The sequence below is a fragment of the Haliotis cracherodii genome, unplaced genomic scaffold (genome assembly GCF_022045235.1).
Source record: "Haliotis cracherodii isolate W230 unplaced genomic scaffold, xgHalCrac1.p SCAF_5, whole genome shotgun sequence".
NCBI classification, from domain to species: domain Eukaryota; kingdom Metazoa; phylum Mollusca; class Gastropoda; order Lepetellida; family Haliotidae; genus Haliotis; species Haliotis cracherodii.
Window position 1 is genome coordinate 56,735,454 of NW_027266308.1, and position 13,826 is coordinate 56,749,279.

Below are 13,826 nucleotides of genomic sequence, written 5' to 3' on the forward strand. Positions count from 1 at the left end.
TGGTTAAAGCGTTCGCTCGTCACGCGGAAGACCCGGGTTCGATTCCCGACATGAGTACAATGTGTGAAACCCATTTCTGGTTTCCCCTGCCGTGATATTGCTGGAATATTGCTAAAAGCGGCGTAAAACCATACTCACTCACTCACTCACTCACTCACTCACTCATCGTCTCCGTGTTTTGTGTGTCAGATGAAGTATGAGGAATGTCGTGAGGCCAAGCTGTCCTGTGAAGCCGAGATCAGGGACCTCAAGCACACTGTGGCAACACTGGAATCAAGGATGAACATGATACAAAACTTTGAGGTGAGACTTACAGCATATATTCAGTTTCTTACCATCATGATCATGGCTTGAAACATGACCCTAGTCAAACTGACAAGTGTGTATATTTCATATCTTTTAAATGACACGAGTGCCTCAGTTGTCAAATGCGTTCCAATTCGCTGTGCGGAGTTGCATCCCTTGGGCACACCAGAAACCTATCAATAGAGAATTACGTACAATTACAAGAAGGTGAATTTCAACATCTACCATTAAAAACCATCTCTATGCAGCCAATGGCTTTCTTTGAAGGTGTGACCCTAACAGCTTACCATAAATTGGGAAGAGTTAGGTAACACCAGGGATGGGCTGTGTGCCAATAGCATCTCAACATGTTTACAGACGAATCAAAGTTTTGCCTCTTATTCATAGATGGTAGAAAATGATGTTGGCTAGGTATGCAGTATGTCAGTTCTTGACCATGATTGATATGGGAGCGGTATCACACATGAAAGGTGAACTGATTTGGTTATATGTGAATGGACATTTGATTGGCAATATGGTGATGACATTGTGAGTCCTGTCATTTCATTCGCTAGAATTATCGTCAGAAATTTTGAACTGAAAGATGACAATGTCAGACCACATCGTGCCCAGGTTGTCACCGATGATATCCATCATGGAGGCATACCGACATTGGACTGGCTGGCTAAGTCACCTGACATAGAGCATCTGTAGGATGTTCTCAGGCGGAGAGTGTACGCCAACACCTGCCAACGTGTCCCAGCTTTGGATAGCTCTTCAGGCAGAATGGCAGCAGCATCAAATACGCAAGTTCGTCACCAGTATGCCATCAAGGTGTCCCGCATGTATCGCCCAACATGCACGGTGGACACACCAGATATTAATCTACACGAAACATGAAACTAATTATACCCCCAACCTATAGTTATAACAAGGTTCCGTCCGTCCGAAAACTTTGTCTGCGCGATTTCTCTTAAACTATTCATTGGATTCAACTCAAACTTAGTACAGTAAACTACAGTTATAACGAACTCAAAGGGACCACTATTTTTAGTTTGTTATAACCGCAGTTCGTTATATGCATATATACAACAAATACACAGCATATTGCCGGGACCAAAAAATAAGTTCGTTATATCTGTCCGTTTGTTACAAGCGTGTTCGTTATAAAAGTAGTTTACTGTACATATAATTTGTGTCATATGGAGGGGTTCAGTCAAAAGAAAACTATTGTTTTTATTAATTTTCCATTTTTTTATGAATTTTCATACCCTAACCCTATTCATTTTCTAATGAAACAGAGTGATTCCCATCAGGCATCTCACACAGTGCAAGTTGATCGTGATGGACTGCTTGACACACTAGGCAGGTCGGGGGTATTAGTGAGCCAGGCTCACTTTTGCCCTTGTTTTAGACATATATTGTAATTACACTTTGACTGTTCACATATTTTTTGTCACTAGTACAGATTATTAACTAAATTTGGTTCTCTGCTGACATATGATGTCTATCTTTCTTTCTTTGTGGGAAAACCTCACAAAACACTGCAAATTCTTTAAGAATCTGAAGTTAATAAAGCTAATCTGAAGTTTATCAAAGATGAAATATATGACATGATCATTTCCGTGCTTTCAGTATTTTGTCACCAGCTCTTTAAGAATCTGAAGTTGAGTAATTGTGAATCCCATTTGTTCAGTTTCTAAACACTGTAAAGACTTGCCAGTACTTTGGTTTTCAGTCTTTTGAAATTTAGGGGAGTATCAATATAGAAACTAAGTTAATGCTGGTGGTCATGCATGTGTCAAGACCCCATTATAAACAGCACTTGATCATTTGAAATTAAGATTTAAAATTTAAAATTTAAAACATTTCCTGTTGTGACACAGTAGTGAAAAATTCAACCCCATCTTTAGAGAATGTTATAAACTGAGTAGATAATCAGAAGTTTCAGATATCAATCACATTTCTCAAATTTAGGAAACATTACAGCTTCACTATGAAAAGAAGTGGTGTTAGCAGGTGTATAGAGTACTAAATGCTTGAAACAATATTCTGTACAGAAAACATGATGAAATCTGACTTAATGAGCATTACACATTGCAGAAGTATGATAGAGGTTATTATTTGGTGCCCCTGAAATTCTGGTTATCTGTCTTTGATGGCACATGGATTGCTTTCATACACTTGCAGTCATAATAGTTGTATGTGCTGTAGAACTGTAACTGGCATGTATGCATCATCCTAGCAACCACTGATTTGCTAGAACAGACTGGATTATTTACAGGCGCTGTGGTTGTATTGTTATATTGCAGGATGCAGTAGGAAGGAAAATAGCACTTATTCCCTGCAATTTCCTCCCATATTGTACAGAGCACCCAGACCCCACTTCTGTGATGCCCCATGTTGTACAGACCCAGACCCCGCTTCTGTGATGTCCCATGTTGTACAGACCCAGACCCCCCTTCTGTGATGTCCCATGTTGTATAGACCCAGACCCCACTTCTGTGATGTCCCATGTTGTACAGACCCAGACCCCCCTTCTGTGATGCCCCATGTTGTACAGACCCAGACCCCCCTTCTGTGATGTCCCATGTTGTACAGACCCAGATCCCACTTCTGTGATGTCCCATGTTGTACAGACCCAGACCCCACTTCTGTGATGTCCCACTTCTGTGATGTCCCATGTTGTACAGACCCAGACCCCACTTCTGTGATGTCCCATGTTGTACAGACCCAGACCCCCCTTCTGTGATGTCCCATGTTGTACAGACCCAGACCCCACTTCTGTGATGTCCCATGTTGTACAGACCCAGACCCCCCTTCTGTGATGTCCCATGTTGTACAGACCCAGATCCCACTTCTGTGATGTCCCATGTTGTACAGACCCAGACCCCCCTTCTGTGATGCCCCATGTTGTACAGACCCAGACCCCCCTTCTGTGATGCCCCATGTTGTACAGACCCAGACCCCCCTTCTGTGATGTCCCACTTCTGTGATGCCCCATGTTGTACAGACCCAGACCCCACTTCTGTGATGTCCCATGTTGTACAGACCCAGACCCCCCTTCTGTGATGCCCCATGTTGTACAGACCCAGACCCCCCTTCTGTGATGCCCCATGTTGTACAGACCCAGACCCCACTTCTGTGATGTCCCATGTTGTACAGACCCAGACCCCCCTTCTGTGATGTCCCATGTTGTACAGACCCAGATCCCACTTCTGTGATGTCCCATGTTGTACAGACCCAGACCCCCCTTCTGTGATGCCCCATGTTGTACAGACCCAGACCCCCCTTCTGTGATGTCCCATGTTGTACAGACCCAGACCCCACTTCTGTGATGCCCCATGTTGTACAGACCCAGACCCCCCTTCTGTGATGTCCCATGTTGTACAGACCAAGACCCCACTTCTGTGATGTCCCATGTTGTACAGACCCAGACCCCACTTCTGTGATGTCCCATGTTGTACAGACCCAGACCCCCACTTCTGTGATGCCCCATGTTGTGTACAGAAGACCCAGACCCCCCTTCTGCAATGTCCAATGTTGTACAGACCCAGACCCCACTTCTGTGATGCCCCATGTTGTACAGACCCAGACCCCACTTCTGTGATGTCCCATGTTGTACAGACCCAGACCCCCACTTCTGTGATGCCCCATGTTGTGTACAGAAGACCCAGACCCCCCTTCTGCAATGTCCAATGTTGTACAGACCCAGACCCCACTTCTGTGATGCCCCATGTTGTACAGACCCAGACCCCACTTCTGTGATGTCCCATGTTGTACAGACCCAGACCCCACTTCTGTGATGCCCCATGTTGTACAGACCCAGACCCCCCTTCTGTGATGTCCCACTTCTGTGATGTCCCATGTTGTACAGACCCAGACCCCACTTCTGTGATGTCCCATGTTGTACAGACCCAGACCCCACTTCTGTGATGTCCCATGTTGTACAGACCCAGACCCCACTTCTGTGATGTCCCATGTTGTACAGACCCAGACCCCACTTCTGTGATGCCCCATGTTGTACAGACCCAGACCCCCCTTCTGTGATGTCCCACTTCTGTGATGTCCCATGTTGTACAGACCCAGACCCCACTTCTGTGATGTCCCATGTTGTACAGACCCAGACCCCACTTCTGTGATGTCCCATGTTGTACAGACCCAGACCCCCCTTCTGTGATGTCCCATGTTGTACAGACCCAGACCCCACTTCTGTGATGCCCCATGTTGTACAGACCCAGACCCCCCTTCTGTGATGTCCCACTTCTGTGATGTCCCATATTGTACAGACCCAGACCCCCCTTCTGTGATGTCCCATGTTGTACAGACCCAGACCCCACTTCTGTGATGTCCCATGTTGTACAGACCCAGACCCCACTTCTGTGATGTCCCATGTTGTGTACAGAAGACCCAGACCCCCCTTCTGCAATGTCCCACTTCTGTGATGCCCCATGTTGTTCACAGCACCCAGACCCAACTTCTGTGATGCCCTATGTTCTCCCTGTTGTGTACAGAGCACCCAGACCCCACTTCTGTGATGTGCCAAGTTCTCCCTGTTGTGTACAGAGCACCCAGACCCCACTTCTGTGATGTGCCAAGTTCTCCCAGTTGTATACAGAGCACCCAGAACGGCCTTCAGTGATGTCCCATGTTGTGTACAGAGCACCCAGACCCTACTTCTGTCACACCCCATGTTCTCCCTTGTTGTGTACAGAGCACCCAGTCCCCACTTCTGTGATATCCCATGTTCTCTCTTGTTGTGTACAGAGCACCCAGACCCCACTTCTGTCACACCCCATGTTCTCCCTTGTTGTGTACAGAGCACCCAGACCCCACTTCTGTGATGTGCCAAGTTCTCCCTGTTGTATACAGAGCACCCAGACCCCCCTTCTGTGATGTCCCTTGTTGTGTACAGAGCACCCAGACCCCACTTCTGTGATATCCCATGTTCTCCCTTGTTGTGTACAGAGCACCCAGACCCCCCTTCTGTGATGTCCCATGTTGTGTACAGAGCACCCAGACCCCACTTCTGTGATATCCCATGTTGTGTACAGAGCACCCAGTCCCCACTTCTGTCACACCCCATGTTCTCCCTTGTTGTGTACAGAGCACCCAGACCCCCCTTCTGTGATGTCCCATGTTCTCCCTTGTTGTGTACAGAGCACCCAGACCCCCCTTCTGTGATGTCCCATGTTGTGTACAGAGCACCCAGTCCCCACTTCTGTCACACCCCATGTTCTCCCTGTTGTGTACAGAGCACCCAGACACAGCTGCTGAAGGAACGGGACCAGCTGCAGTCAAAGGTCACAGAGCTGAAGGAGAAACTCAAGTTCTCACATGCTGCTTGCACAGAGACTGAAAAGTTGAAGGTGAGCTTCAGTGTGTGTTGTCCTTGAAAGTTGTCTGAGCAACATTTAACCCCTTTCTGAGCCCTTGTGTGACAGGATGAAGATGTCCCATGAAAATGGATTTTATGATTTTTCTTGTGGAAAGAAGTAGGTTACAAAAGCATAAAAAAAACGTCACTAAGCAAGCTAAATGTAATGCAGTAAACTATGTTTATAATGAACATGCTCATAACGAACTGACAGATATAACAAATTTGTTTTGGTCCCTTCCATTTGCTGTATATATGCTATGTAGGCTTATTACTAACTATGGTTATTAGTGGTCCCTTTGAGTTTGTTATAATCGTAGTTTATTGTATCTTATTTGAAGTATGACAAAGAAGTAGTTTGTGTCTTAAAAAAAGTCCCGGCATTGCTCCTGAAGATAAAATGGCTGGTACTTTGCTTACCTTCTTGGAGAGCTACCTCTACATCAACTTTCTGAGATGTTAATACACTTACTTCTATAACCTGTTGTGGTTATAGAAGTCCCATGGTTTCCTCCTTTGAAGTTTTTGGGTGGTACTTTCCACAGATGCATCTAGATGTTGATAAGGTTGTCAATATGAGAGACTTGAATGGGACACCATCTTGTAAGAATCACTGGATTTGTCATAAACAAACACTAATATGAAAGTAGAGCTATTGTAGTATGCTCCTGAAAAGTCCCATACAGACACTTTCTCAACTAGTTTTATAATCGAAACTGTGGTACTCTAGTTATTATACTGTCCATTGTTAACAGCTTTTTATTCAATCTAAGAGGATTTGTTATAACTGTTTTGTGACGATATGGCTGAAATATTGCCGGTGTGACGTACAATTTCACTCGCTCACTCACTAACTCACTCAATCACTCACTCACTCACAATCACTCACTCACTCACTCACTCATTGTTACAGGTTGACTTGAGCAATATGACACGTGAAAAGTCCGAGCTCCAGGAAAAGGTTAACTCTCTCAAGGAACACATCCAGGACTCAAGACCTTCCAAACACAGGGAGGATAAGGTACAGCATGAGCTGGCGATAGACATGTTTGATGGCCCACTCCATAGAACATTTAGCACTTTGAAAGCAGTAGTCGGCACTAGACACAGTACAGGGCATCAGAACCATGGTGATATGTAGCTGTGTAGTATAAATCACTGTCATGGGTGGAGGATAATTCAGTGTTTGCTTCACGCTCACCACTCTCCTGTCCCCTGCCTCGCAGATTCCGGGGTAGAGTAGGTCTTCAGCAACCCATGCTTGCTGTAAAAGGTAACTATGCTTGTCGTAAAAGGCCACTAACGGGATCAGGTGGTCAGGCTCGTGACTTGGTTGATGCATGGATGCGTGGATTGATGCTCATGATATTAATCACTGGATTGTCTGGTCCAGACTCGATTATTTACAGACCACCGCCATATAGCTGGAATATTGCTGAGGGCGGCGTTAAACAAACAAACAACCAACCCCTGCCTTGCAGCAATTGCCAAACCTGTTGAGAACCCCATCAGACATTTGATCCCTGTGGGGTTTCCCCTACAGAATGCCTCATGAGTTGACTTAAATGGTGCCTGGGTGGTCACTCTCGATGACTTGGACTATTTTGTGTCATCCAACCCAATGGGGTTAGTCCTTGCTGATGCTTTCGATCACCCGTTTGCCTGATTCAGGCTGGATTATTTTAAGACATTAAACAACATTCCTTCACTGACTGTACTGAGGTTTGATGATTCCTATTGGTTAGAAGTATTGCATGTATTATCTTCTGTGTTTGAAGGAACTCCATGATGAGAAGAAGCTGCTGGAGAAAAAGTTACAGAAGGTGTCGGACAAGGTAAGGATGTGAAATGAGTACTTAACAGCCCTATGTGATTGTTTATTAAAGCACAAATTGAAACACAGTCAGACCTCTGTATCTCAAACCCCGTTATCTCGAATGTTCCGATATCTTGAATCTATTCTTTGGTCCCGACTGTTTCACTATATAAATAAATAGATATTTGACTGCTTGTCTTGAATTTGAGATGAAAAAAACATAGTGTTATCTTGAAACTTGGACTCGGTCCCAACTTGGACTTGACAGTAGAATTTTGTATCTTGAAGTTGCCTTTTGCCACATTAAAAGTTTTGGGAAGCGCAAGCATATGTCATACCTTTACCAATACATCTAACATCACTGTAAAAGTACAGTGCAATATATACCATTTGTTTAACGGATTATGTACTTATCTTTGAATCCAATTGTAATGGTAATCTTTGGTTACAAATAAAACATTGTGAGTAGACATGAGTAAAAACATGGTGGCACTTCCTGGTTATATCTAACAGAAGTCGGATTAAAGGAATAAAAGCTGTTTGACGCTACTCACACAATCCAATATTTGAATTAACAAGCTTAAAGCGAGAGTGGCACTTTATTGCTTTTGTCAATTGGACAGACTAAATAGTGATTGCTGCTGTGCCCAATAAGGTACATGTACACTGTATATAACTTGTCACAATTGTTAGTAATCTTTGCTGGCGCAATACATTTTAATTTGTCATCACATGTGTGTAATACAAGTTAAATAATTGTATATGCAATCGTTTTGCTATGTATCTATAATACTGTTACTTGATCTGGCTGGATGTTCATGCCACGTCCCGCTATTCTCGATAACAGGGTTCGACTGTAGTTGAGAATGTCAAATTACATTTGTAGCTACTGGAGGCGAGCACAGCCCTGAGTGTGGCACAATCACGACATCTTCAGGAGATTAGTCGATGGAAGGACCGCACAAAAAACATGGTGGATCTGGAACAGTTCACTAATCTTCAACTTGGGCTCATGGAACAGCAGAGACACATGAATGAACTTCAGGCAGCAATACAGGAGAAGCTTGACCTTATAGAAGGTAGGGGTCTGTCAGACACATGAAGCTTGACCTTATAGAAGGTTGGTGTGTGTCAGAAACATGTATAAACTTCAGGCTGCAATACAGGAGAAGCTTGACCTCATAGAAGGTAGGGGTCTGTCAGACACATGAAGCTTGACCTTATAGAAGGTAGGTGTGTGTCAGAAACATGTATAAACTTCAGGCTGCAATACAGGAGAAGCTTGACCTTATAGAAGGTAAATGTCAGACACATGAAGAAAGTTAAATCCGTTCTAGAGATGCTTGAGTTTATGGAAGTGTGGTATTGGTCAGACAAGTGAATGGACTTCAGAAAGGTTTACATGAAATGCTTGTGTTCATTGTGAAGGTCCAGCTGCCTGTTGAATGTTTGAATGGGGAATTTCAGAAAAGATGTTCTTTATGGTTTGGGATTTCTTTGGTACTATGTCACTTTTGAGAAGGTAAATAGAATGAATAATTGGTGACCAAAGAATAACTGACATTGAAGGGCATGTAGTGACCACCAAACAGGGACCTGCTTACATGGGTATTAAGATAACACTGACTCTCTTCGACTGTACAGACCTGAAGGAGGGACACAAGAAGCGTGTGAAGCAGCTGGAGGCAGACAAGAAGGACCTGCACACCAAGGTGGAGTACTACCACAACCTCTTCAAGGAACAGGCAGAGAAACTCATGACCACAGTAAGTCTACTTGGTTCTCATCGAAATAGTCAGTTATACTTGACAAAACAGATAATTACTATGAATCAGATTGCTTTCAAGTCTTTGCTTTTGATTTAGCGATGAGTCCTGATCATATTGATCTGTGGCGGATAGTTTTGCAGAATGCCCACTTATCTTTGAAACAGGGTAATGGGGTAACCAAGTGATTAAGGCATCATGTGAAAAAGCCAGGGTTCGATTCCCCACATGAGTACAGTTTATGTAGAGTCAATTTCTTGTGTTCCCCACCATGATATAGCATGCAAACATTGCCAAACTCAAACTCATCAAAACCAGACTCAATCACTTACCAAATTGTAACCAAAGATTACCATTACTTTGAAATTTGTGTCATTCCAGTATGAGTCTTTATCAGAGAGAAACATGATGGTCAATGATCTGCACATGGAGAACCTTCAGCTTGTCAGCAAGGTGAAGGTCACCGAAGAGCGTCATCGACAAGCAGAGAAGCGGTGTCTGCATGTAGAACGGAAATGTGCATCACTGCAGAAAGTCATCAACCAGGCGTGCCAGAACATTGCACATGCCTATGCATGATTACAGAATCTCTCTTGAAATATGTGATCTTGGGAATGGAAATTCTCGTTTTCTGAGATTATTTTAAGATATATGATGAAAGAATCTTTTTACTTTCTTAATGTGAAGACATTATGATTTTATGCCTTAATGACCTTGGCTGTGACCATAAAATGTGATAAAGTGGATATGCCTCATGCATGCTGTTGATGGATGCAGGGACACTGTCATTGGATGCAGGGACACTGTCATTGGATGCAGGGACACTGTCATTGGATGCAGAGACACTGTCATTGGATGCAGGGACACTGTCATTGGATGCAGAGACACTGTCATTGGATTCAGAGACACTGTCATTGGATGCAGAGACACTGTCATTGGATGCAGGGACACTGTCATTGGATGCAGAGACACTGTCATTGGATGCAGGGACACTGTCATTGGATGCAGAGACATTATCATTGGATTCAGAGACACTGTCATTGGATGCAGAGACACTGTCGTTGGATGCAGAGACACTGTCATTGGATGCAGGGACATTGTCGTTGGATGCAGAGACATTATCATTGGATGCAGAGACACTGTCATTGGATGCAGAGACACTGTCGTTGGATGCAGAGACACTGTCATTGGATGCAGGGACATTGGATGCAGAGACATTATCATTGGATGCAGAGACACTGTCGTTGGATGCAGAGACATTGTCATTGGATGCAGGGACACTGTTGTTGGATGCAGAGACACTGTCATTGGATGCAGGGACACTGTCGTTGGATGCAGAGACACTGTCATTGGATGCAGGGACACTGTCGTTGGATGCAGAGACACTGTCGTTGGATGCAGAGACACTGTCATTGGATGCAGAGACATTGTCATTGGAAGCAGAGACACTGTCGTTGGATGCAGAGACACTGTCATTGGATGCAGAGACATTGTCATTGGAAGCAGAGACACTGTCGTTGGATGCAGAGACACTATCATTGGATGCAGAGACACAGTCGTTGGATTCACGGACACTGTCGTTGGTGCAGCCGCTGCTTCTGGATGCTTCAAGATGACCGCAAGAGATTTATGAGATTACCACAGAATGGGTGGACAGTTGGTGTTATGTACAGTATTGTTGTAATGACATCCTTCAGGGGTATCTAGCTGTTCGTAGATTTTTGTTGTCTCCGAGGATATGAGTGCCTTCTGCAGTATTATGTAGTGCTATTTGACTCATCTGTTCTGAATACCTCAATTACAGAATTACTCCTGGAATAATCATTCCAATGTTATCCGTTTCAGTGTGTGTATATGTGCCTGGTTCATTATTACCAATGTGTCACTTCTTCCTCTGAACACTACCTGAACTGAATCTTCCATTTGCTGCCATTTTATAGATTAATAATTTTAGTGCTTTTTGACCATTGGTGTCTTTTATTGAGATAGGATTATTACCTCACCCAGTGGAGTGGACTCAGACCTTGTGTGTGCAGACCATGCATGGGCACCATGTTATGACTGCAATACTTGGGGATGGAACACCTCATGCACTCACTCACGCACTCATTCACGCACTCATTCACGCACTCAAGGGTAGATATGTCTTTACAGGGTCTGATAAACATTCCAGTCAAAGTATTTGTGATATATGTTCCATTTATGTGATTGCCTCAGTTTTGCTTTATAGGGATAACTCCCTTCTTCACCAGAGCTGAGGTGGCATATGTTTAACATGGATTCTCACATAGGTAAAACTTTGCATCAGAAAGGGTTATGCATGGTGCATGTACAGTGAAACAAAAGTAACTGATGCCTTTAACACAATTTTCCATTTGATTCAATATTACTTAATGGCACCTGCGGGATATATCTCGTATCGGCACACCCCTTGTCCCGATATTGTGGATAACAAGATATTATCTCAGGCTTTCAAGTTAACATGTTCACTGTACTTTTGTTTAGTTGTTAATGATGTTTAGCCTGAGATGGCTTAGTTATTTTTGAGAAAAGGTCTCAGACCAATGGCCCTTATATGCATGATGCTCCACAGTTAATGTATCGATGGTTAAATAAAACTGTTCTTCACTGGCATAGTGTGCTTATCCCCACATGAAATTTAAATCAACCATATTGTGAAAGTGATGCAACAATTATCAATGTGTTTAAAGTGAAGGTATTTTCATCTTCCCATGATGCACAGTTCTTGTCGTGACTGTTGACTGTTGGCTGTTGAAACAATCTGTAAGGCAATTATGTAACTTGAGAATCAAAATGTTATGGTGCTATAACAGACTTTATGTTTCCTCATTTTGTAAGATTCGTTTTGTATGTGTATGTAATAATTTGTAAGTTTGCATTTAGAGAAACCTGAATTTATACCATAAAGCATTTAAATTTGAGGTGAAAAATGGTATGTAATTGAAGCCCTTTGACAAATTACAACCTGTATCATAAATTATATTGGTAGCCTTGTCTTGCTTGTCACCTTATGATTATTTTCACAAAATACATTTAACATACTTAGTACTAAAGATGATTGTAAATCAATTACTTAAGATCATGAAACCAATGAAAAACATGCGAGTGTCCCTTGCTTTCACAGATAATAGCAATATATGGAGTATATTGTCATGTCAGGTTCACTGCACATGGCCGGAAATAATGATAAGTATAACACAGCTTCCAATGTAATTGAGTGCTAGATTTACATAGTGCTCCTCACCAAGTTCCACTAAATTAGTCAATATTTTTTCCACAAGTTGATGAAGCTGTTATGACAGTCGGCAACTGTGTATGACCATGTCTTAGTTCTCTGTAACCTGTCTGATAATATAACAATTGCAAGCAAAGCACTGCTCACATGGTGATGCATTAATGTTATTATTTACAGTATTTACTCTATTTCTGAATAAGAAATGAGTAAAAATTAAATTGAATAATACATTAAAAGAGTTGATAAAGAATCATAAATGACTTGTTAAAATTGATATGCATATATGTTAGGATGACATAGCATATGAATAGTAATATGGATATTTTTATGTTTTGGCGTGTGGTACTTGCATAATATGTGTTTATCTTGTACATGTGATTACCCATTTTAGTCAGTCATATCATATGCATTGGTAACCTGAAGATTAAGTTAGATTAACTAGTTCTATCATGTATGATCAAATTTATTCAACTCTTTGAATACTTTATTTTAAGCTTGCCGAATGAAGCAAACGTTTTGTAATAGCAAGGACACTTTTTGAAGATATTTTCTTTTATAAGGAGGTTGTAAACTTGGAAATATAGTTGCACTGAATGTACTTTGATACTGTCATACGTGAAAAATGTGGGAAATAAGTAAAGTTTTGGTATTTTCATGTGATTTATTGTTCAAAATGGAAGGAGGTTTTTTTTTCTCATTGAATTTACTTGAACATTGAGAGATTTCTAAGCCATGACTTACAGGGTTAGGAATTATAGGTTGGGGTATACATGGTTCAAAGCCATTCGATCAAACATATATGATAGGAACTACCACTGTTTATGTAATGGGACTTCATCTTGACAAGTGTTTGAGTCTGTTATACTGATGTCCTGCACTGTTGTTTGGACTGTCAAGGTCTGCTGTTGATTTTATATCTGTAATCAAATCCTGTAAAGAAACAAATAAAATTGAGATATATTTACGGATAAGTTTTGTTTAACTCTTTTAGGCAAAAATTGATATGTACTAATCAAGCATTTGGATGCCCAAAGTTGTTTCAACTTTATATTTACTTCATAACATTTCACTAATAAATGCTAAGGTTTACATTGTTGTTATTCTTTCTGGAAATAACAAACCCTTAACAAAATCAATCATCAATAAACATGTACCTCAGCTGCCAATCTTTACATCCATTACAAAACTCCTTGTTGAGATATGCCTTTATTAAACTGATTTTTTGGGTCTTATCCTGCATTACTCCTTAAATGCTTTTTTCTGTTGTTCTTGTATTCTGGGCTTTTTAAGTGTATAATTATACTCTTTTATCAGAATTTTCTGTCA

General features: G+C 42.1%; 2 protein-coding genes across 5 annotated transcripts in view; one reads left to right on the plus strand and one right to left on the minus strand.

Moving 5' to 3' along the window:
- The window catches only part of LOC139442512 (ninein-like protein), an 85,745-nt gene extending 75,459 nt beyond the window's left edge, over positions 1-10,286 (plus strand). For all 4 annotated transcript variants that reach the window (XM_071223325.1, XM_071223327.1, XM_071223326.1 and 1 more), the window contains 7 exons: positions 190-303; positions 5,541-5,654; positions 6,576-6,683; positions 7,441-7,497; positions 8,365-8,557; positions 9,123-9,244; positions 9,626-10,286. In XM_071223325.1, coding sequence (XP_071079426.1) covers positions 190-303; positions 5,541-5,654; positions 6,576-6,683; positions 7,441-7,497; positions 8,365-8,557; positions 9,123-9,244; positions 9,626-9,823 — 906 coding nt within the window. In that variant the 3' untranslated portion in view covers positions 9,824-10,286. The remainder of the gene's footprint in view (positions 1-189; positions 304-5,540; positions 5,655-6,575; positions 6,684-7,440; positions 7,498-8,364; positions 8,558-9,122; positions 9,245-9,625) is intronic.
- LOC139443783 (sericin-2-like) lies at positions 9,921-11,177 on the minus strand. Its single transcript, XM_071224700.1, has 2 exons — positions 11,150-11,177; positions 9,921-10,849 (listed from the first exon to the last, which is right to left on the minus strand). Exons 1-2 carry the CDS (start codon positions 11,175-11,177, stop codon positions 9,921-9,923), a joined length of 957 nt encoding a protein of 318 aa, XP_071080801.1.
- Positions 11,178-13,826: the final 2,649 nt, after the last annotated feature.